At 42.4% G+C, this 23,918-nt stretch overlaps 1 protein-coding gene across 1 annotated transcript; it reads right to left on the bottom strand.

The window, feature by feature from the left end:
- Positions 1 to 540: 540 nt before the first annotated feature.
- Positions 541 to 21,484, bottom strand: LOC109640251 (phosphatidylinositol 4,5-bisphosphate 3-kinase catalytic subunit alpha isoform-like). Its single transcript, XM_020104147.2, has 26 exons — positions 21,031 to 21,484; positions 20,569 to 20,636; positions 16,694 to 16,798; positions 16,136 to 16,304; positions 15,716 to 15,842; positions 14,777 to 14,986; positions 14,275 to 14,369; positions 13,999 to 14,154; positions 13,350 to 13,595; positions 12,803 to 12,888; positions 12,126 to 12,231; positions 10,673 to 10,825; positions 10,435 to 10,569; positions 9,512 to 9,636; positions 9,242 to 9,323; positions 8,728 to 8,892; positions 8,426 to 8,529; positions 8,164 to 8,335; positions 7,738 to 7,844; positions 7,531 to 7,652; positions 7,229 to 7,307; positions 6,940 to 7,110; positions 6,655 to 6,772; positions 6,156 to 6,307; positions 5,305 to 5,467; positions 541 to 5,220 (listed from the first exon to the last, which is right to left on the bottom strand). Exons 3-26 carry the CDS (start codon positions 16,747 to 16,749, stop codon positions 5,113 to 5,115), a joined length of 3,207 nt encoding a protein of 1,068 aa, XP_019959706.1. The 5' UTR covers positions 16,750 to 16,798; positions 20,569 to 20,636; positions 21,031 to 21,484; the 3' UTR covers positions 541 to 5,112.
- Positions 21,485 to 23,918: the final 2,434 nt, after the last annotated feature.

The raw sequence follows: 23,918 nt of genomic DNA, 5'->3' as shown, positions 1-23,918 counted from the left end.
TTCAATGTTTTTCTTCCTCCACTCTCTCGTTTCCACGCGAACAAACAACGTTCAGCTTTTTAAAAAGTGTCCCATGACATCCTGTGACAAGAATGCAACATTCGTTTAAAACAAAAACTCTGAGGCGCGCTGCTGTTGAGTCGACCGCTGACCAGAAGGGTGTTGGTTCTTTCCCCCGGCTATAGCCTGGATCCTGAGGGTCCTTGGGCAAGTTGACGGCCGTAGCAGTGCTTGGGTGGACGTGCTCTACGTGGATGAAACTGGAAAACTGCTTTACCACCAAAGTGTATTTACCTCGAGTAGAAATACTCGACAGTTCATGCTTCATGTTTCCAGGAAAATAACAAAGTCCCTGAATTTTTCCTTTTGAGGAATCCACCGTCCAATCTTACAGGATTAAAGAGAAATCCAGAATTTAAAGATCGTCCATCTTACTCTGAATTAAACTTAACGTAATTCAATGAGGTAAAACCTTCATGAAGAATCCTGCGCTACAGTCAAACTGCAGGAGTGGACAGTGCTCGAGCAAACACAGCCGGGTGAATGTTTAACAAATTTATTTGTACATCTTCACAGAACAATCAGATGAGCAGCCAGTCAGTCAGTCAGAGTAAAAACCTTTACTCTGTGACCGGGGAGCCAAACTGGAACACAATTGTTTACACGTATAAATAAAAAAAAACGCAGGTTATCATGAGAATGAATTTGTCCTAGAAACTGTTCCTACAGGGAGCAAACTTAAGGCATTCATTCACAAACATCTGTGAGGCTGCATAGCAGACTAAATAAAAAAACAATAAAGCAAGAGGAAGAATATTCCCCTTTACCCAATCTCATGCAGGTATAGGCAGTGAAGAACAATACATGGGCCCGTTACATTCATTCATAGTATAGGTTAAGGTTCTGACAGCATGGCATGGAAACACACTGTGTTAGTGACACACTCATGTAGTTTATAGTTCTGCATACAGAGATGAACATGAAGCCACAGACCATTCCGTCAGTATTCCTCCTTTAAAGTGAGAATCTGGGACGACTGAGATATAAAACGATTTGCAGTCATTTCTCCTTAATGCAAGGTCGCTTTTTTTTGTTGCAGGAGTTTAAAACCCTGCGTTAAATCTGTTTAAAGCCCATTCACGGCTGGATGGAAACACAATCTGTGTCATAAGTAACATTCTGTAACTTTAATAACTTCCTTAAACGCCTCCACAGTAAAAACTAACAAAGATTCCTATTCACTAAATATCAGAGCTCATATTCATACGGGTGGTGGACAAAGTAACGTGAACAGAAATTCATCAGAAACAAAAAAACAACAGAGGTAACACTTCCAGATTGTTGTTTCTGATTCAATCATATCAAAGATGGAATCAAAGGTCACACTATGTGATTGTACTCGCAGACACACTGAGTGTTCCTCTCCTCTCTCAGTAATTCTCACAGCGCGACGATTAACGAGCGTCACTGTGTGAAACTCAAACTGCTGCAGACGAACTGGCTCAGTGACGCAGAACCAGTGAAAGTGACCCTGTGACCATTGAGCAGGTTTGTTAATGTGACCGGTGTTTTCATCGTTGGAACATCTGACAGAGAAAGACGGGAGGGGATCAAAGTCCAAATCTCAATCAGTTAGTTGCAGAAATCCTGAAAGTCTGAGAGCAGGAGAATCAAACAAACTGTCTCTGAAAACCTGTTCATTCGTACGATTATGAGGCTGAAACTGAAAACCTTCATCGCGGTTCCGTCTGCACCGGATCTTTACAACATTTGGACTCGAGCACAACTTCGGTCCTTCACCAGTTCAAGAACAAGCTGCCGTTTCACTCTGAAAAGCAGAACTGTGGCACCGATGACATTCACGATCGGTAACAAACAAACGACCTGTACACAAACGCTTCAACCTTTGCTTCTCACGTACAACACACACTCACAGAGTAGATACTGCACCCCCGCATCTGAACACTAAACCAACACTGGTTCTGATTCATGACGTTTCAAGTCAAACATTTACAACTAAAAAAAACAAACTTTCCCTTCTTTTGTGTTTGTTTCTGAAGCTTTTCTGCAGAAAAACAAAACTCAGAGAGAGACGCCATCACTTCAACAGTTAAGTGTCGACACACACATGGATGGACACACACACACACAAACACACACATTTTCACTGGGACCTGCCAATGAAGCTCTGCACCTGTACAGAAGGATAACTGATGCACACACACACTCACACCATCAGATTGGAGGATATATGGCAAAAGATAATGAAGATAACAACTCAACAGGTTTGTCACAGACTGTTCATAAAGATGGACGACATGACAGCTCCACACAAATGAAGCCAAATCATCTTGACTGCCTCCTGGTGGCCGGCTGCAGTACAGCTCATACGTCCCGCCTCTTCAGTCAAAATACAAATGTCACATTGATGTTTTGCTTGTTTGGATTCAAGTTGTTTCTCGATGCTATAAAACATCTTGATTGAAAGAAACCGACTCACGATTGGCTGAGCTCAGGTTTCGGTGGAACCTCACCGCTGCAGCCCCGTCCACCGATAGCTACTTCCCAGAGTCTGGCTCCGAACGTGCAAGATTCACAGGAAGTGGAGATGCTTCGTCCATCTCTATAAACACTCACACATGAAGCCTCCCGTAGAAAAGACTGTAACTGTACATACATACTGTTGAATGCTGTTTCAAAATGTACATCATACATAGTGGTTATGCTGCTTGTAAACATGCAAACTAGACTACCGTCACTCCTACAGAGTCCCTCAGAACAAAAAGGCCTTTTTAAGTGCAAACCCCAACCTCCTATTTTTTTTTTTTTGTATGTAACTGATATGACTTTTACTGCATGGTGCAAGTCCAGCATTCACTTCCACAGGCCCCACGTTCTCAGACCTGGTTTGGCACGTTGAGAAAAAATGGCAAATAAAAGGAGAAGCAACAACAGACGACGCTCGCTGGCACCGCATCTGACTTTAGAACGTGGCGATGAGAAATCATAGAAGTGCACGTCAGGTCCATGTCAGCGGTTAAATACATTCTACCCATTAATGCTGAAATTGTACATCACGCACGCACACACACACACACACACAATAGTGTCCTTCTAGATACAATGTGAGGGCATCAGGTGCTTGTGAGGCACACACAGCTTTCAAGAGGTTCAACACAGAAACTGTCTGTGCACCTTTTTAAAATCATCTCAAATCATTTATGAGACGAGTCACGAGTCAAGTGGAAGGCGAGGGAAATAAAAGAAACACATTTTGTGGTCCTGCCTCTGTGTTAATTATGTCATCTCATATTCTCACACTGAAAGACTTTCTTAGTCTTTTTTGTAAAACATGATGATAAAGAGTCAGAGGCACGGACACACATTCATTAACCAAATCTGCTCAACTCTGCCTCCGTGTGTTTATAGATCTTCAGTTGGCAAGACTTTGTTTACATTACCAGAACGTAGCTGAAGCCAAATTCATTGAGGGAGGGAGGAGTGTGTGTGTGTGTGTGTGTGTGTGTGTGTCGCTCTTCATATTCATTCAATACTTCTTCCCACGTGCTGCTTCACTTGCTTAAAGAAACTCTAACTACAGTTTCACTGTGAATTTAACGAATTCAAAAACAACAAAAAGTTTTGAACACACAGGTGTAGAGCATGGCTTTCACAGTATCTGCCGAAGGAGGCAGGGCTCTAATACAACCAGGGTTTCAGGCTCAGAGGAAAGTTGTTCGTCCATTGACAAGATAAAATGGACTTTGTCCATGAGTCAACATTTAAAATAAATTCTAGTGGGGACGTGATGAAGCTCATCAACGTGACACAGTTAGAAATACAGTACAAATAAAACCCGATGAAGGTCAAATCTAGCATTTCCTAAAAGCTGCCATGCTTCATGTTAATAGTGCTGCCGTGTTTGCTCACTACAACTTGCTTAGGCAGACTTTAAGGAGATTAGCGATGTGCAGTGTCGTAGAATGTTGTGCTGTGACGCCAAGGCATTTTATCAACAGGAAGACGTGACCTTCCCCTCGGCCTCTGCTCGCTGGCATTCAAACAGCCAGAGGCGTAAAAAAACGGTCCCTTTATCAAAAAATGTAAGCGTGGCACTCGCTCTTCTCATTTTGCCTTTAGATTTCATGGAAGGTTCTGCAAACGAGCCACAACGACACAAACTGATCTTCTGACGCGGTCGAATGAGATGAACTGTGAAAGTGACCGAACCAAACAGAGCATTAGATGTCTTTGTTAACGAATGAAACCGAAAGAAACCGGACACATAAACTGAACTGAAAGAAACGAGATACATAAATAAATGTAAAAAGTCATAATAAATCTGTGTGTTATTCTGATAGTTCTAAGTGCTGTTTCTTTGACGGAGAGGATTCATCACCCTGAAGAATATGCATGAGTTTAAAAGCTGCACCACCAACGACGGTTCCCAGGAGTAGAGTGCTGCTTCTTCGACGGGCGACTGCAGAGCTGTGCACGACGCACACACTCTGCTGCAGGGCAGTTTCTGAGCTCTGACGCTTCCTCAGAAGGGCGACTTCACCGCAGAGATGGAGGAGAAGATTGTCGTGTAATCCTGCACGTGTCAGTTCCTTGTGCCCACTACTTCCTCAGCAGTGATACGATTAAAAAGGGTTTCCAAAGCGCCTCCTGTCTACGGTGGAGCCACAGTGCAGCATCAAAAGTGCTTTTATAACTCAGCAGAAAAGTCATCTGTGCTGTTTTGTCCAAATTGTGTTTCCTTCAAGAGCAGATGGGAGAGAGGTAACGTTTCCTCGGCACCCCAGTTTGATCCGGTTGGGCAAAACAACAAAGGAAGCACAGTAGCCATGGACACAAGCATCAGCCAGGACGGTCATATCTTCCCCAGGACATGAAGAAGACTCTCTTCCAGTCGAGTTAACAAGCAGAGGGCAGTGGGAGAGTATCATCACAAAAAGGCCAAGAAAGAAACCCTGTAGGAAATAAACCCAGATGAAACTTTCATCGTCAGTGAGCTGTTCGTAATGTGCGCTGTAACAGAACTGAAGTTCCTTGAAGGAACTTCTGGCTGACAGAAGTAAATACTCCGTGGTGGGACTGATGCGCAGGAGATCAGTTTAGTGCATGCTGTCTAATTGTGTGGAATATCCAGTCCATCTTGGTGGTCCACCCTCCGTGGTGAGCATCATTCATCTGTTTCATAAAGTAGTCCAACGCCTCCTGCACACAACAAGGGAAAATGAATTTGTCTTCAGAAAGACAATTTAAAGACGATTTACCCCGAAGATGAGAAGCCCCACACACCTGCTCACTCTTCTCCAGAGCCAAAGTCTTTCTGATGTAGGCGATGTCGTCAAATGACTGCAGCTCCGGCATGCCAGAGCCCAGCATCATGGAGAACAGGTTGATGAAGAGGTTGGCGTGCTGCCGGATGGCCAGGTAGGCTTTATAACACATCTCCTGGAACCTAGAGGGACGGAGAGGAGCGAATGTGAGGAGGACACATTTTTATCCCACACTAGTTACTGAGGCGGCAGCTGTGCAGGGCAGTCCCCTGAAAATCAAGTGGACAAGACAGGTGAGTGTTTCCTTTTCACTTCCAGTCTGACGCCATCTGAAGCTGTGTTGGTTTCCACAAACAGCAACAGCCTGGCTCACAAACGATTCTCCCTCGCTAACTGCAGATTTGACTCTTTTCTGACCTATTGGCTCATTCGTAGTTTGTACGTATCGGGTTGTGATTATCAAACATTAGTAAATTGTGTTGAAAATTTAAGCAAGCTTAGATTATGTCATGTTAAAATTGCAGCTTGCATGTTACAAATTTAGTTCGAAAGACAGGAATGATTGTTGGTCAATTCCTGTTTGTTACGTAAGCACTGACGCAAAGTTTACAGGGTGTGATCTGTTGAGGGGGATGAGGTCAGACAAACGCATTGTGCTGTTGAATAAATTCAAACCTCCAATTCAATATATTTGCAAACTGAAAACTACGGCTTACTCTCCAATATCATTTACTTTACATCTGGTTTATAAAAAGAAAGTCTTTTCTGTGGCAGATGTTATCTGCTGCATCAGGACAAGAGGAGACAAGCAGACTGACTGACTCGAGTTGTCCTTAGAGCAGATGCAAGAAACAAGAGGAAAGACAGTACCTCTCAAACTCTTTGGTCTTTGTGCACTCCTGGGATCCCTTGGTGATGACGATGAGAAAGTCCTGAGTCAGTACGAAGGGCACTCGCTCTCTCTTGTAGCCAAATTTCTTCTTCTTATGATCCAGGAAATGACCAAAATCTATATGAAACAGCTGGAACAAAGCAGAACACAGCAATGAACACAGAAAGTCAAAAATCAGGGATAAGTAGATTTATATTAAGAGGAAAACACAAGTCACTGAAACTTATCAACAAACAACAAACAGTACAGGACAAAAGAAAACCCTGATTATCAAAACATTAACCAGACAAAGACGCCTTCTATATTATGTGAACTACATTTTAAAATGTTCATGGATTATAATAGATCGTATTTTAATATAATTCTTTAAAAATTATATCAAAACTTTATTGATTTGACTCTGTTTTTGTCTGTGTTGCCTCCATCGTCTGTTCTCTAAACTGCAGGTGTGGAAATGATGTGGTGTGTGTGTGTTACCTGTCCATCATCTTTGACCATAATGTTGCTATTGTGCCTGTCTCCTATCCCGAGGATAAACGTAGCTACGCAGTAGCCAGCACAGGACCTTGTAAACAGATCCACAGCCAAGTCATACCTGCACACGCACACGAAGAATAAACAAAGAGTTCAGTAAATGATCTGAAATTCTAAATGAATTCTACTTTTAGACATTCTGCAGACACGTTATTCTAATCACCTGCTTCATTCTATCTAATGATGCAGAGATAATGTGAAATTAACATCACGAGAAGATGAGCTCACATTTCGCCCTTGTTCTTGTCCTTGAGCCACTGATGCAGAGTGTTGGAGTTGAACTGCAGGGCTCCCTTCAAGCCTCCTTTGCACTGAATCTGCATGATCGTGTGGGAGCTACGAACCACCTCAATGAGACCCACGCAGTCTCCGAGTGACAGACAGCCGTAGGGGAGCATCCTGCAGACACACACACATAACAGATCATCTTAGCACTGTGCGCTGGTGAAGGAGAGAATAAAGAAACTGAAGCAGAAAGATGGAAAATAAAGAAAAACAAAGACTGTGATGACAGTACCGCAGGTCCAGTCCCTGATTCTGCCAAATATTCTCCATGATCTTAATAATCTGCAACGTCAGCATATCCTGTCGCAAGTCTACAACACAAACACAGTTCAAATTATTATTATATATTATTATCAACTATTATTATCAGACACACACACAATACAGGGGTGAGTCAGTTTGACCATATAAAAAACATCAGCCCATATGTTTCAGTATTTAGATTCATTTTGGGTTTGTACTTACAGGCTGATGTGTGTGTGTGTGTGTGTGTGTGTGTGTGTGTGTGTGTGTGTGTGTGTGTGTGTGTGTTACCATCTCCATTTTTGAAGATTATCTCGTTGTTCTGAAAGAGGAGCTCGGACATGATGTCAGGATTTTCCCAGTTCAGCCACAACGGCCTCTTTGCTGATGACATTATTCTGCACTCGTCTAACCTGTGCACAAAGTGAATCCAGTAATTAAACAGTGTCAATCGATTTTTCACAAGTTCACTATAACAATCTCCCTGTTGTGTCTGACCTCAGGTTTCCCAGTTGGTGCGCAGGGTTTAGAGGGGAGGTGTAGTTCTGGAGTGCGTCCATGTAGTCCGGCCTCTTCATCTGGTCCACAAGAAACCGCATCTGGACCTCCACAAGAGACACGCACACACACAAACAGACACACATACAACCGCACATAAATGTGTATACACAAACCCAAATACACACAACCTCAAAGAAATCTTCTGAAAATTTCTGCATTCGTGTTTTAAACAAAAGCACCAAGTTGTAATTCTACAAACTATGAGTAGTAATAAAATTCAGGCTCTTGTTCGGTCAAGATAAATGTCAACGTCAACATTAACTAGAAAAGTAACACGGTTTTAAAAAACAGACAACTCAAAGTCATACGTCCTTGTGTGTGTCTGTGTAACAGCATGTGTATGTGTGTTGCCACTCTCCTTACCTTTTGCGTCTCATCCTTCTTCTCCTGTTTGAGGATGTCCGTGAGGTTTATGAGCTTCTCCATGGCCTCCACCTGCCTGCTCAGGTGTTTCAGGTACATGCCACAAGCCCTGCAGTAAGCCTCTAACAGCAGCCCGAACCGCTGGCTCACTGTTTTATTGTGCATTTCCGACCTGTGAGGACGACGCAGAGAGAAGTGAGGGGAACGGGGGCAAGATATATAAACTGAAATTTAAAAAAAAGGAATCTGGGTGGTGACTCACTTGAGATGCCAGAAGAAGAAGTGCCCGATCCTTTGATTGGTCAGAGCCTTTTTGAGGAGGAAGCGGACCAGAGGATTGTCGAGGTATTGCTCATATTTTAACACCTAGAAGAGGAGGTGAGAGAGGATGGGACGATTGGAGGGAAAGAATAAGAGGTGATGCAAAGTTCAGATTGTGATTAGTCACTTCACACAACAACACAACACACACAACCAAAAGAATCACAGCCGTAAATATCTCCAACACACAGGAACGTACTCCACACTGTGCTTTCATCAGCCTCGGCTCTTAGTTAGACCCACCTGTACAAGCTGGATCAAGTACTGAGACAGTTTGTCATCAGTCAGGTATTTGTCAAGGCAGCGTACAGCAAAGTGTCTGACCATGGGGTCTGGATAGTTGCAGTCCAGCAGCTCCATGGCCTGTTCAGGACGGATAGATGGCCACTCCTTCAGCAGACAGTACATCTGGGGAGTAAACAGACCAAGAAAAAATGAATTATATATACAGATACAATAATTAAAATTATAAAATTACAATTAATGAGACACATTTCATCGATCATTTGATTGTATGTAGCCCTATTTTGATTTTTAATGTGTAAGCTACAGCTAAGAAGCTAAAATCACAGTGAATGGTGAAATACATTCACAGTGTACAGTATGTACAAGTTTCCAAACTAAAATATTTAAAAAAGAATTTCCCTACAGGTGAGTTGTCAGAACATAGAATGAATGAAATAAATATTTATGGACACTTGGCTGATCATCTGATCGGTGTTAACCTTCCTTCACACATTAAAGTTTAAATTATTACCTGTGCTACTTCATCTCTGGAGTTCCATTTGACAGCGAGAAGGATCTTGGGAAGGATCTCAGGGATGTTCATGCAGTAGTGTCTAGTACAGAAAATCAATAGAGATAGTTAGCGTGTGTTGCATCGCAGTGAAGACTGAACATTTGACAAACGAATAAGAATATGACTAAACTAAGCTTTCTACGACGTGTGAAATCTGTAGCCAGGTAGTCTACAGCACTTTAAATGCTATTATAACAAACACGTCACATCTGCATGCTGGGAGGTTACCTGTGTCTCCAGAGGAAGTCTTTCTCCTGCTCAGTGATTTCTGACAGAGGGTCTCTGTTGCTCAGCTGTCTCAGCTGCTCAGTGTCGCTCTCTGTCAGGGCGTGATCTCTGGCCACACGGTTATTCTGAAACAAAAAGCACCTTTTACCTTAATCCGAGCTGTATTTATACTATTTAACCTCTTAGCTATATTGAAAATGTGGCCTCAGAAAAGTTGTTATCTGACTTCTGAATTATTAATTTCATTAGAGAAAGAATCCTGTATATTTTCAACACTCACAACAGATCTGGTAACACCTACCTGTAATTACATGTGGTGTCTTACACAACACACATATCTGTTCCAATTACTGACACAATACGACCACAGCTGACTTGGCAGATCGTCACATCACATGTAGTGACTACAAATAGAACACAGCTACAACTCACACGAGGGCCTCATTTATCAACGTCAACATACAGTATCTCGGGGGGGGGGGGACCTATGAAAGATGAAACACCTTCTTTAATAATTTACCTTGTCTTCTCACAAAAGTTACTTGGTGGTGGACACTATATAAAAACAAATGCACATTTGAGCTCTGTTACTCTTTCAGTGGGAATATGAGGAAGAAGAGGTATTTGATTGTCTTCTTTTTTTTTAAATGCTGCAACAGATGAGTTTGCTTTCTGTCTGTGTCCCCAGTACTACATTATTTAATTCCTTTGGTTTGTCAAAAGTACACATCGTCTCGCTCTTCTTTACTACCTGGCGGTGGACACAAGCAGCAGGTTGAGAAAACAGAGATCTGAGTCTCCTGTTATACAGAGGAGGTGTGTAGATTTAAACATTTGGTAAAGTACATTTTTTACTTATTAATTCTGTGTTGATGCACCGCTCCAAACTACTAGTTATGAGATGCACAGCAGGTTATAATTACCTGTCCAGAGAGGTTGTAGTTAAATCCCAGCTCCCTCGAGATGGTCCAGTTTGCGTGATCTTCTACTGCGTTCATATCTGGGTATTTGACCTGACTGCTAAAGTGGTCAAACTCCAGCTCTAAACATGGCGTTTCCTGGACAGCAGAGATTTAAACATTTTTATTTCGCTGCGTAAATAATGGTATCACACAAAACAGTCAAACTCATGGAAGCTTGTTACTTTCTTAAGTTGGTTACCTTATTGGGGTTAGATCCAGTGACTCCTATGGGGTTGAGGAGGTCTTCAAGGCCATGAGGGACAGGCCAGAGGTTCAGAGCCATTTTGTTGGCCACCAGAGTATGAGTGTAGTCAAACAAGTTGACATTACCCCACGCTAACGGACAGTGCTCCTAAAGAGAGACAGAGAGAGACGTCGAGGAAGAGAGACAAATAGATTCATTATCAATTCATGATAATCTCATGGGAACAGAAAAACGCACAGATTGTGATTAATTTTGAGCCAAAAAAGAATTTAACACCCATGTATTCTCTCTGTGAAGCTAAAACTAGTCAGCCTTCACAAACAGTGAATGTTTGAGATCTTGATCTTCAGAGTGAGTCTTCAACAAGTGGCATCACTGGAACAAGGGGACAGAGTGCAGCATAGTAAGGTAGACAGAGTTACATGCAGACAGCCAGTCAAAATGCACCTATTTATGGTAAGTGCTGGAACAAAGGGCTGCTGTGGAGAAGAGTTTATCTTTAATTCAGGTTGGGCATGAAAGAGCAGCCGCTAACCCGACCTCAACCTATCATGGCGCAGCAGGGACCGGCCCCGGTGTCTGTTACAATATCCATGTCTGGCATTCATTGATACACTCTCACGCAGACAGACACACACCTATCTGACAGCTTTTCCACTAGAGAGAGAGAGGGAATAAAAATCGATTGCCGTGGGTGTCTGTTACAAGTATCAGGCCAACAGTTTTACACTACATGGTTTCTAAACCTAGAGTAAAATGCGTGTCAGTTTGTGTAGGTGTGTCTAGATTATATTAATATTATGCTAATGGTACTGTGAAGGTAAAATCATTCATAAGTTTTAAGTTCTATGTAGTAAGTTTAAAGCCCTAATTTTAATTTGGTTGATCCAAAATCTAAGTTCTGTCAAAAACCTTGATGCAAGTTTGAGATTAAACAATAAACTCTTTTCACAGCATGTCCTCAATGTGTGTTACAGAAGGGGGACATAACCCAACATGAATGGAAAAGTCCCCTCTGCTGATTGTGTTTCTTGGTGATGTTCAAAGCCACCGCAGCACCCGCCGCTGATTAGTAATTAAACAGAGCCAAAGATGATACCACAGCTCTCATTCACCTTAGACACATATACTCAGACAGGCGGACACACTGAGAAGGGCAGGAACATGTGCCAACACCAGCATACGCTTACATACACGAGGCACCTATAGATATAAGTCCCTCCAAAGTGAGCGTGCCATGGAGTTCATCTTCCTTCTGCTATCTTTATCTCGTGACAACTGTAGCGCCAAAGCTATTCTGTTTGTTTGATGCGATGTACGTTTCCTTTTGCTAACATGGGTTCATATTGGAACAGTTTTAATGTTTAAATGTAAATTAAATCAGTCAAATTCCATCGACTATGAACCGTGTGTTGAACGGTGGTGACTTCACTGCCTCATCTCCTACCTCCTTCGCTCCCTTTCGGCCCTTGACCGAGCAGATGGAGAGGCAGAGTCTGGCAGCACGGGGGATGTCTGGGATGTACATATCGTATGTGAGCCACTCATTCCACCTGCAGAGTAAGAATTAATGACATAAAAAGACAATTAACGAGACGTAAAAGCTTCCATCAGAAATGTTCTGATGCCCACCAAACTGCTTGTGATGATTCCTGACAGAAAACTTTGAGGTGAGTTGATGGTGTAGAACAGAGAGACACTGAACACCACAATAGTTTTAACATGAACACTGTTATCAGGTATTCGTGCAGACAGTACCTCTGTTAATTGACGCATAACAGTAATGTAATACAGCAGCTTAGTGTTACTAAGAAGCAGTAAACTCTTAACTCACCCTCCTGCCTTTGACGGCTTAAAGCAAATTAGCTTTGTAGATTGTCTAAATGAATATTTCAGTAAAAGTGAATTCAAAAAGACTTTGTTTCAGTTATTGGGTGCAGTAACTGATATTTCACAGTTTATTTCAGCTCAGTTTTAAATTCCCTTGACTCATTTTATTTACATCTCTCACAATATAGGTTTAAACATGTTGCAACTATGTTAAATACAGAATATTACTACTACGATTAAGAGGACAAGCATTTAAGTGCTGCAGTGGTGGATGACCTGGAGCTGGTGAATTACCTGGGGTTCGAGCAGGGTACTCTCTGTGTGTTGACGTTGTCACACATCTGTTCTCCTCCATGGTAAATACCTGTTCTCACATAAATCTACAAAATAAAGGGGAAGCAAAACAAACCAAAGTGAGAATTTAAAGAAAGTTTTTATCACTGTACATCTCTGACCTCGATACCAGCGGATCAAATTAAACGACACGGTCGTTACACTACATTTACAAATATGATTCAAAACAACAAACCATCATAAGCTACTAAAAGACTTTCTCTCAGTAAAAGTCACATGTTGACATGAGACTCGGACAATGACTGTTTGTTTCCACAGGATGTGAGGGAGGTGGAGGGTGGGGACACGATTCAAAACTGGAAAAAACAAACTTTTCTTATTTTGTTCCACTGTAAAAAAAAAAAAATACAGTTCATACAAATAAACATTTTTATTTTGGCCAGGTCTAGTTTCATTCTACCAGTGAGCACAGCATTAGTGCAAAGTGTAGAGTGTTAATGGGATTATTCAATTTGACTGAGAAACACAGACAGTGGTTTATCCCCACCTTGTCTATGTCCCGGATATTGACATTAACATAGGTGGCACAGAGGATTCGTATTCTCAGCGTTCCGTTGATGGTCCACAGCGACTTGGCAGCTGCCTCGCCGTTCATATAGGAGGTCGCCGTGGAGATGCGTCGAGAGTATGACGGCATGACAAAGTTGTCCGTTGGCAGCTGGGTGTAAAGGCTGTCCTTTGCCATGAGCATCAGGTTAGGCAACCTGCCCAGCATGATGCAACTACGGATATACTGGAGGGGAGAGATGGAGAGGGGGAGCGAAACAGAGGCGGGTCGTTAGAAGGAAAGTCTACACAGAGCTGGTTAAGTTACACCGTGCGTAAGTGTGGCCAGTGATGTCAGTTGGTCACTTTCCAGCAGCTGACTGGAGAGGAAACAATGACCGTCATTGTGCGCTACCTCTACTTTGATCCTGGCTCAGAGGGAACAGCTCCTGGCTCGGAGCATGTGCTCACGACGCTGTGCATGAGGACATGGCTCCAGTGTCTTAAATGAGAGACAGTGGAGCCCTTTTGACACATCTGAGCTGGTATCCTAACTGCAGTTATGGGTTTCTGACATGATGTAAATGGGAGATGGCGTGTCAATATATATTAAGAGTCAAATGTGATGCTTTTGCTTGCGTGTCTCTTACCTTATACTGACTGATGGGGTACTTTTCCAGTAGGTACTCGTCACAGCCACAAACCTTGAGGATGTATTTACCCTGGTATTCCTGAACACACATCTTTAACTGCTCTGGCGACAGCAGCATGCTGCGGGTCTTCTTACGAATAGCCTCCGCAATCACCTTTAGGACACAGACACAAAAAGATAGTGATTTCAGATTCTTCTTCTCCTCAGGTTGAACATTCAAATGGAATGTAGCATGCTGTGTGGCTGTTGGTGACTTTTTCATGTCATGTCCCACCTGTTCAGGCACGCAGTCGTGGTTGATCTTCAGTGTGTACTTCTGTTTGTCATTGTTCGGTGAAACAATTACCCAGATCACAACAATAATCTGACCTAGAAAAAGACAACGTCGAAAAGACAGATTGACGATTGAGAAATGAATCAAAATTGTATTTGAGCAAAAAAGAGAAACAAAAACTCTTCGATAATGATTCAGAGGAGAGAGGATATCATTTTGAGTACTGTGGTTCTTTTCAATGCATTGTTTCACAACAAAAGCTTCACACAATAGAAATACTATAGTCAGTAAAATCAATTAATTGATTGAAAAGCTCAGTACTATAGTTCCTATCCATTGGAAAGGTTTGCTAGTAGTGATTAAATATTGATGGGAGGCCGAAATGTGTTTTCCTCCTTTCTAGGCTTTAACTGACGACCACAAATACAAATTTCTATTTCTTATTATTCTTATTTTCTCTATGGCATTGGACACCACATTGAAAAACAGTAGACTAACCTACCTTTGTCCAGTTTGCTATAGATGTGTTTGGGAAGTTCCTGTGTGGATTCTATGTTGGGTGGGTAAACGTACAGTGCTCTACTGTGAGGCCCACTAGCATCTCTGAGCTCCACGGAGTCTTTACAAACATTCAGGATGTTTCTCCTGAAGTCCTGAACCTCAGGGTCTTTCACCAGGTCAAACTCACACACAGGCATACCGATGGCAAAACCTGACAGAACAGTAGGGGGTTAGTCGGCGTTTTGTTCTTCATGAGAATTTTAACGCTTGTGTTAATTTACAGATAAAGTCAAATAAAGTTTTCCTCTACTGTGCTTGTCTTTCAATGATTCTCCTCATAAATCAAGCTCAGCTTCGGTTAAAATAGTAAGTTCAAGCTTTTCATTCCCAACTTATCTTGTGAAAATAAACCAAATATTCTATTTAAGCTGCTTTCAGATATGAAAATTGGGTCTGGACATTTGTCACAGTTTGTCTATATGAAGAATGCAGCAGGATATTGTCCAGGTCAGAACAAGTTTAAAACTACAGGAACGTTTCTCAAACCTTAAGGCAAGGGGTGGAGCCTGTAGAGCAGCAAGAGACAGGATGTGAAATATAAATTCTGCTGCAGAAATCACATGTTTTTATTAAGATACACATCTGCCTTTATCGACAGATTTCAATTCAATCCGGATATTTGCATTGTCCTCTTAAGGAAAATGTACAGATATGACAGTGCATGTCTGAAAGCAGCTTTAGATTGTGTTTTGACAAACATTTCAGAAACCTCTTTTTCTTGAACTACCCAGAATAACTAGAAATGAAGTGCCTCGTAAATCCAAAGATAACTATTTCAATAATCTAAGTTTCTAACTGAACAGGAAAACCAAACTAGTAAAACAAAGGGGAACCATGGCTACAACAGAAACAGTGTAATCTGAGGAGGAGAATATCTCACCGATCTCTCTGTTGAGGATCTTTTCCTCTCTGTTGCCAACTGGTTCAATGACCTTGAGGAACGGTTGGAAGAGTCGGAGATCGCACAGCCTCCGAGTCTCATCGTAGAACTCTTCCCGCTCTGCTTCCTGCAGGCAGGACAAAAATATTAAGAAACAACAAACAGAAGCTGTGTATTACAATATTGCACTTTCTATTTCTCATGAAATGGTGAACGGACATGAAGAGCTGACAGCCTGCCTGCAGCTGCAGAATCTGTGTTTTAGAGAGGTGGAAACTGTGCTGTGTTCTCGAGAGCCTTTCTCTTTTTATTATCAGCTAATAATGCAGTGTCTGAGGATGTTCCATCAGACTTTCAATAACAGATTAATATTACTCCGAGATTCCTCCCACCACTTATTCAGATTTGAAAGGTTCTTACCTGTGTAACACTGACAAAGATGTAGGAGGTCTCCTCCTGTAGGAGGTGGTGGAGGGGATATTTCCTGGCTTCCTTGAACAGCTCATGTTTGATGGTGATGAGCGTGGCCTCGCGGAGACACTCCAGGGTCAAGATCATCCCGTTGGGCAGCAGACAGTCCACCAGGATCCTGCAGACATGCACACCATTATTCAACAAGGTTAATGATAGACGTCTGTCGGAATTTCTTAATTGTGTATTATTTTATTTTCAGATTTCTCATAATAATTATAATAATGGTTTGTATTTTCCATCTAATGTTACATTCATTTTATTCCTGTTTCACTCACTTTCATTTTAGGACTTTCTTAATGTTAAATGCACTTAAAATAAAGTTTAATAAATATTATTATTCATGCATTAACATTTAATAAGGAATATACATACAATGAATATTATAAGAGGAATAATTATGCGTATATTCATATTGGAGATTTTATTATTGACGACAGCAGGAAATTAAAACTGTAAGACTTTTGTGTATTTGTACACAATAACACAATGAACAGTGTAACATACCTTGGAGGCATCAAGTGGATGCCCCATAGCTCCCCTGAGGACGGCCTGGGTGGCATCTTCTTCCTCCTCCCAGCTCAGTCACACAGTTAAGCTGCAGAGCAAAACCTAAAAGATGAAAACATAGTAAAGTAACTTCTGTCTCTCACATTATAAAACACAGACTGACAGCTCTGTTCATTCCAACGAGTGTATTTATCATATAGAGATCGCATGATGCTTGGAGTAAGAATGTAAACTTCAATCAAAATCCAGATCAACCAACTGACACACACATTGCCAAAAAATGGATGAAGAGAAATATAACATAGTGAGGAATGTCTACACATTTTATCATCAAGATCCATGAATTAATCTCGGAGAAGCCAATGAAAGTATTGAAAAGTTAAAGACAGCAGAAGAAAAGTCCTGGAGTGGCTCCAAAATGTAACTTCCTTAGGTCATGGACCGAGGCAACAAACAAACGGACAGTAGTGAAAACATAACTTCTTTGGCTGGGGTAAAAATACAAAGACGTGCATGGTCGTCCTCAAGGTGAAAGAGAGAAAGGAGAAAATAACCCTAATCTGGATTTGCAGCACTAGTTCACAAACACAGAGATAAATGCTTCGAATGAGAGATGTGAATGAGCTGAGCTCCTTCTGTTTAGATCTTAATACCCAATCTGAGAAAGTCATTTTCCAGCTCAGTTGGGTTTCTTTACTGAACAGTACTTGGCTTGACACTTGACACTCAACACTCAACACGAGGACAAAAGAAGTCGCTGTGGGAATTCAGCCAGGTCAAGCGCCTAACTGATAATTACACTGAGATCAATTCCAGCAGAAGAAAAGTGCTCATCCTTTCACATTTGTGTCCTTCACTTAACCTATATTTTCTTTAAAATCGTCTAAGATGCATAAACACAACGACACCAAACTTAACCATAAGACTTCAATTGTGTTAACTCCACATGATCCTCTAGTTCATGGAGGGATGTGAGTTAATCTCTTTACACCAGAGCCAGTCAGACCTGAGTTCTGCCCTGATGAGGTGAGATTTTCCACTTCTCTGCAAAATGAATAAAAGAGTAATAAAATGTGAACTCAGTGCAGTTTCTGGCAAAGTAAAGGAAGGTTAGATATCACACAACAGCCCATTCAGATTAAAACATGAATGGAAATAGGAAATGTATCTGACACGGCTTTGTATGAAAGGTTCCCCCTGACCTTTGTGGAGAAGCTGGATGTCACTTTGCAAACTGATATTGTATCAGTGCAGCTGTTAAGCACGTAAAGAGTAATATGATTTGTATTGGCACAGTGCAGGAATGCTCTCATCAGTATTCTGTGTAACACATGCCTAAAACAACAGCGCTAAACTTGAGGAGCCATCGATTCTTAGGTATTAAAGGAACTTGTAACAAACTTTTATCAATGTCGGACAAACGTTGTTGTGGAGATGAATAAAAGTTACGTTAAAGATTTGCTTCTTATCAGCCTACGATGGGTTTTGGAAGACGATGATACCATCAATGTATTTTCACATTCTTAGCAACAGAATGTTTTATTTTGTGACACAAAAACAAAACAGGTCGATTGCGATGCCGACCTTATGACATTTTCTGAAATAACAGTGGACGCAAAGAGTCTTGTCGCAGGTGTTGGTGTCAGGAAGGAGAAAATACTATCGGAACATCTCTACTGTGTCTGTACTTTCTCAAGTTAACTCAAACCAAGGTGCAGTGGCTCGTTCAACTTTCTGTCTTGAAGAACTGGCAAAGTAAAGGACTTTGGGGACCTCCATGACAGAGTTATTTTGGCCCGACCGCACAGGTTCAACACTGACTCACAAACACCCAAACACCACAGTGAGGCAACTGCAGATTGTAACATAATGATGGGAAAATATGCGTCTGTGTGGGCTTTCAGGAAGTTACAACATTATGCCTAGACTTAAGCTTTAGAAAGCTTACCGCTGCACACAATTCTGCAGAAAAACTGTCAAAATGAGAAGAGAAGAAAAGGGAGTACTGCTTGTTCACATTCATGTTTCATTTAGTGCTTGTCTGACGATATAAACTCCACACTATACTGACGATAATTCAGCTTTAACTAGATTAACTACCTCACACTTAGTATGTCCCTATTGACCAGGGAAGTTTGCATCTACATCTGCCAGGCTCATACAATATTAAACAGTGTGTAGACAACTTTGTTAATCCCACTAGGGGCAAGCAGTTTGGTGCAGCTTGTTGCACAGTAACTGTAAAATCTATAAATAATACTTAATAAAGACAATACAATCATCAGGTAAGATATGTACCAGTTTTATTCTGACCATTAATAGGAGTTGATCGTCATCAGAGCTTAAAGCCTGAGAATTTGTTCACATTGTGACGCGCCTTGAGGCAAATTTTTGATTCCAGAGATAATGATATAAAAATAGAATTGATCTGACCGGACTTTGTTGAGCTTCTCTCATGTTTGTTCAGCTGTATGTCGTCAAGATTACTGAGAGAGTTTGTTAGAGTCAAAATTATTATTTTAGACGTATTTGCATGCTGATAGAAAACAACGATGCAGTCATGATGGCATGACAATGCTTTAAATAAGGATGTTGCCCCCAAGAAGCTATGACTCTATAGAAGAAGATGCTTCAGTTCGCAGACACGTCTTCAACCTTGCAGGAATAGAATATCTATACTGTTAGGACAGTTTCAAGGTGGCCCTTGACTACTAAGATCTAATCAGTTCATCCTTGAACATAAGTGAACGTTTGTGCCAAATTTCATGAAGTACTGCCAAGGTGTTCCTGAGATATAGTGTTCACAAGAGTGGGCTGGACAGACAGGCTTCACGCTTCTGGCCACAGCTGTGCTAAAACATTAGCACATCGGGGATAAAGGGGCAAAGCAGGCAAACCTCTTCTGCTCGTATCAGTTATAACCACTCATATATGTTGAGGTCATTGTATCACTTAACTATCAAGCAGCTTTCAGACTAGAACAAATCTTTGCCTAAGATCTGTCAATTCATTGATCAAACTCCCACATAACATTTCACCTCTTTCAACCAAACCAACATTACTCTGTACAGGTTGTTTGAATTCTACTTGGAGATATGAAAGCTCTTAAATCTCCATACATATGTCTGCGGTTAACAGGGGAAACAAACAATGGGCAGTTGGGCTAGCTATCGGGCTAGGAGTCGTGGGGTATCCCCCAGAGGGAGCCCTCATGAGCTGCAGGAAGCTGCAGAGGAAACGGACAATGCCTGGCCAGAGAGCTCTGCTTCCCCTGCTGCCAAAACAATCCCAAACAGTTTCAGCATCCTGTTGCTGATTGGACTGAGGACGAGTCCATGCAGTGCCAGTAAGTTTAGAAGAACCCACCGAAGTTCTCACACCGATCCTCCAGCTTGAGGAAGATTGTGAACACGATTAACAACCAAATGAGAACCAAAAATCCAAAGTAAAACAGCAAACTTACTTCACAGAGGAAGAGACATATTGAATATTATGTAGAAAAACAAGCACAGAAACAGTTAGAACAAACCTCCCATTGAGCTGCTCCGTGATCTGTGACCCTGATCAGGATGCAGCTAAGCACTTTAGGACAAAAGAGGAAGCTTCCTCACAACACAGGATGTGGGGAGTGGGAAAACACTGGCCTGGATACAAGCTTGCTTTGAATACTGAAACTCAACTGCTCTGGTAGTTGTGTGGGTTGTGCTGCAGGTTTGCAAGCTCGAAAGAAATACTCGGTCTCCACAATCAGCACCAAGTGTGTGTGTGAGAGCAGATTAGATGTCAGGTACAAAAAGAACTAGTGAACATGTGAAGTGAAATGTCTCTGCAGGACTGAGAGGAGGAGGAGGAGGAGTGTTACTGAAACATACCTCACAGAGAAGTCCTCTTATTGGGATGATGGGACATTTCATCTTTTTAATCCATCTTCACACTGTCACTGAAATATGAAGAGGAGAGGGACTTAAAACACAAACAACAACAACACACACACACATTGATTCAGGTTGGCTAGCAGCGGGTTAGCTAACATTGGGTGTTTTGGGGGATGACAGCTACACATCGCTGTGAGCCCCCCCGTGTCATCAAAAACACACAAAAACACGTAATAATGAAATAAACCGGATTAAACATGAACAGTCAAACCGTATTTTTACCACAAACACCTATTTCCACACACGTCCGCCGCTGCGGGGATGGTTAATGCCAACTAGCTGCCTCGTTCACTAGCTAGCGGCTAACGCTGAGCCTGTCATCCGCTTCTTATAAAATAAAGAGCCCAGTGTCCGCTGGAAGTCTGCGGGGAATACTGCTCCTCCATCCCGCTGACCTACCCTTCAGAGCGGCGAAGTGTCTGGAGGATGCGCTCCCCGGGTTTTCCCAGTTAGCTGTAGCCGTGCAGCCCCTCCGGTGTCCGGGCTCCCAGCGGCCGGGGGGGTCGGTGGCTCCCGGTGCGCCGGGCGGAGCAGGCTCGTTATCCGCCGCCTGTCAGCCTTGGTGCCGCCGTGGTGTCCGTGAGAGCAGCCGCTGACGAAGAGCCGCTCCTGTGGACAGGGAGAGAAACGAAGGCGCGGTCCAGGGTGTTGTGGGCGGCTGCTGAGGGCTGAGGGATCCGGTGGGGAGCCGCTGAGGAGCCGCTGAGGAGCCGCTGTGAAGCCGGTAGGGAGCCGCTGTGGAGCCGCTGTGGAGCCGCTGTGGAGCCGGTGAGGAGTCGGTGAGGAGCCGGTGGAGAGTCGACAAGTTGCTGCGACAAAGCAGCCACGCTGCTGCTGTCTGAGCCCCCCCCCCCCTCTCTTCCTGTGACACACACGCACGCACACGCACGTGCAACACGCTCATTGTGGAGAGCAACCCGGAACCTTCATGTCTAACTCTAACCTAAACATAATCCTAACCTTAAACCAAGTCTTAACCCTGGACCAGCAAGATGTCCTACACAGTCATGAGCACACACACACACACACACACACACACACACACACATACACACACATAAACACACACACACACACATAAACACACATACACACACATAAACACACACACACACATAAACACACATACACACACATAAACACACACACACACATAAACACACATACACACACATAAACACACACACACACACACACACACACACACACACACACACACACTGACCCAAGGACTTTGCATTGACTTCCATTCATTGTGACCAGCAACCAAAACCTTAACCCTAATCAATTAATAATTAACCCTAACCTGACCACAGTTCATATCGGAGCCCTAACCCTGACCATCACAACTAAACCTAACTTAACCCTAAAACCAAGTCTGAACCCCAAAACAAGCTCTTTGAGGAGGTGAGGACGAGCCAAGATGTCCTCACAAAGTCAAGATGTCCTCACAATGACGCTTAATGAACAGTTTATCCAAAACATAACACCGTCACGTATTCATGTATAACCCTAACTTAACTTAAACTTAACCACCACTTACATCTCACTGGCCTTTACCAGGACCTCATGGTCTTCAATAGGATTACTGGTCCTGACCATGTCTGTGTTTATAGAGGCCCACAGGTGACAAAAATGAGTACATCTCTATATAGTTGTGAGGACACTCATTGACATTAGGCATATTCTAGACCCTTACCCTAACCTTAACCATTACAACTGAATGCTTAAACCTAATCTAAACACAATTCCAATTCTAAAACCAAGTCTTAACCCTCAAAAGGACATTTGAATGTCAAAATGTCCTCACAATGATGGTATTGACACACACACACACACAAACTGTGCAGTGACTGAAACTGTGTGTGATTTATTGGTCTGACACAAAGTGCTGTGATGCCCAAACCACCAAACCAAACACTTATCAGTACAACATCATATCACACTGCATAAATAATAGATATAGAAATGTTTCAGTGTTCATGGGTGACTTGTGTTTCACAGAGTGGCCCAACATCTGACCAGATATACAAAGAAAAGAGAAAACTCTATTCACCCCCAAGGAGAGGCTAAATAAAATGCTTAAAATGGAACAAAGAGTATTAAATAATCTGCATCGTCTGAATCTCTGATAACAGACACACGAAGGGCAAAAAATCAAGTAAGAGAAGACAAGAAGAACCTTTGAGATCCTCCATAGAGGAGATGTATGAATGACACAGCAGCACAAAAGGAAAAAATTATTAAAAGTAGAAATACTATATATGATAGGAGAATAAAATATTGTATACAAGATTGTTTATTTTTCTAAATGTGCAATAAAAAGGTTGTATAATTGTGAAATTTGTCCAACTTCATTGTAATGTGCAATAGTGTTTCTTGGTAGAAGTAGAAAGACCAGCTGCCATGAGCCAAATATCATTTCAAAATGTTTGTCCGAACCTGGTCCGACCCACTGGTCTGCTTGGGTCAGGTATTGTTAATTGTATATGCCATTACCTACGCATTGACGTATGCCCTACACTGTTCCCCGACGTGCAACTCCCCCAAAATGTAACTACTCATCAAGGCGGCGCAGACAGAAAGAGCTGCGATTGGTCCACCTGGTGGGATCGCATTTCTGGCAGACCCGCCGCCATTTTTGCATTGAGTTGAATGAACGAACACGGACGACGTCTTCCTTTTCTTCGTTGCAGTTGCAAAAGTAATTGCTCTTCAACTGTAATCAGCTCCAACTGCTTCGTAACACTCAACATTGTTGTGAAGTAAACAGAGAAGACACCAGCATAGAAGCTCCTAGTGTTTAGATGATGTACTAACTAACACACAACGACGCACAACTACGGCGTAGCTTTGACCCAGAAGCATGAATTGGGCTTAATAACGCCAGTGGTCATTCTCAGGGGGCCCCCTCACCTTGGGGCCATTCCATCCTTCGCTCACCCTGTGGTAACGCCCCTGTAGTATCCTATAACCCTAAGACCTTAACACAACCTTTCTCCACTTTCAAACTTTATGTCTCATTATATCACAGGTTATTTAAGTGCCCTGTCTTTATTGCTGTCCTGCAGCAGGCTGGTGCTACTGGCTCAGATCACATGAACTCTTCCAGCACATAGCCTGGTCCTCCCTGCAGCTCTGAGGCTCACAAACAGTCAGCAGTAATAAAGGGAGAGTAACACTGAGGTGCAACATATTTATTCAACGTGTCATGATTTACCACCCGTGCAAATCAGCAGCGGTGGCATCGGAAGTGGACTGTACCAAGAAGGGGGGAGGGGGGGAGG

The sequence above is a fragment of the Paralichthys olivaceus genome, chromosome 3 (assembly GCF_024713975.1).
Source record: "Paralichthys olivaceus isolate ysfri-2021 chromosome 3, ASM2471397v2, whole genome shotgun sequence".
NCBI lineage: Eukaryota > Metazoa > Chordata > Actinopteri > Pleuronectiformes > Paralichthyidae > Paralichthys > Paralichthys olivaceus.
Note: the sequence above shows the minus strand (reverse complement) of the source record. Positions and strands in the feature narration are given on the sequence as shown.

Coding starts and splice junctions, on each gene's coding strand:
- LOC109640251 (XM_020104147.2), bottom strand. CDS start 16,749: ATGCCACCCAGGCCGTCCTCAGGGGAGCTATGGGGCATCCACTTGATG. Junction 13,596..13,998: donor ACCCCATCAGTCAGTATAAG/GTAAGAGACACG, acceptor TCTCCCCTCCAG/TATATCCGTAGTTGCATCAT. Junction 9,637..10,434: donor ACTACAACCTCTCTGGACAG/GTAATTATAACC, acceptor TTTTTGTTTCAG/AATAACCGTGTGGCCAGAGA.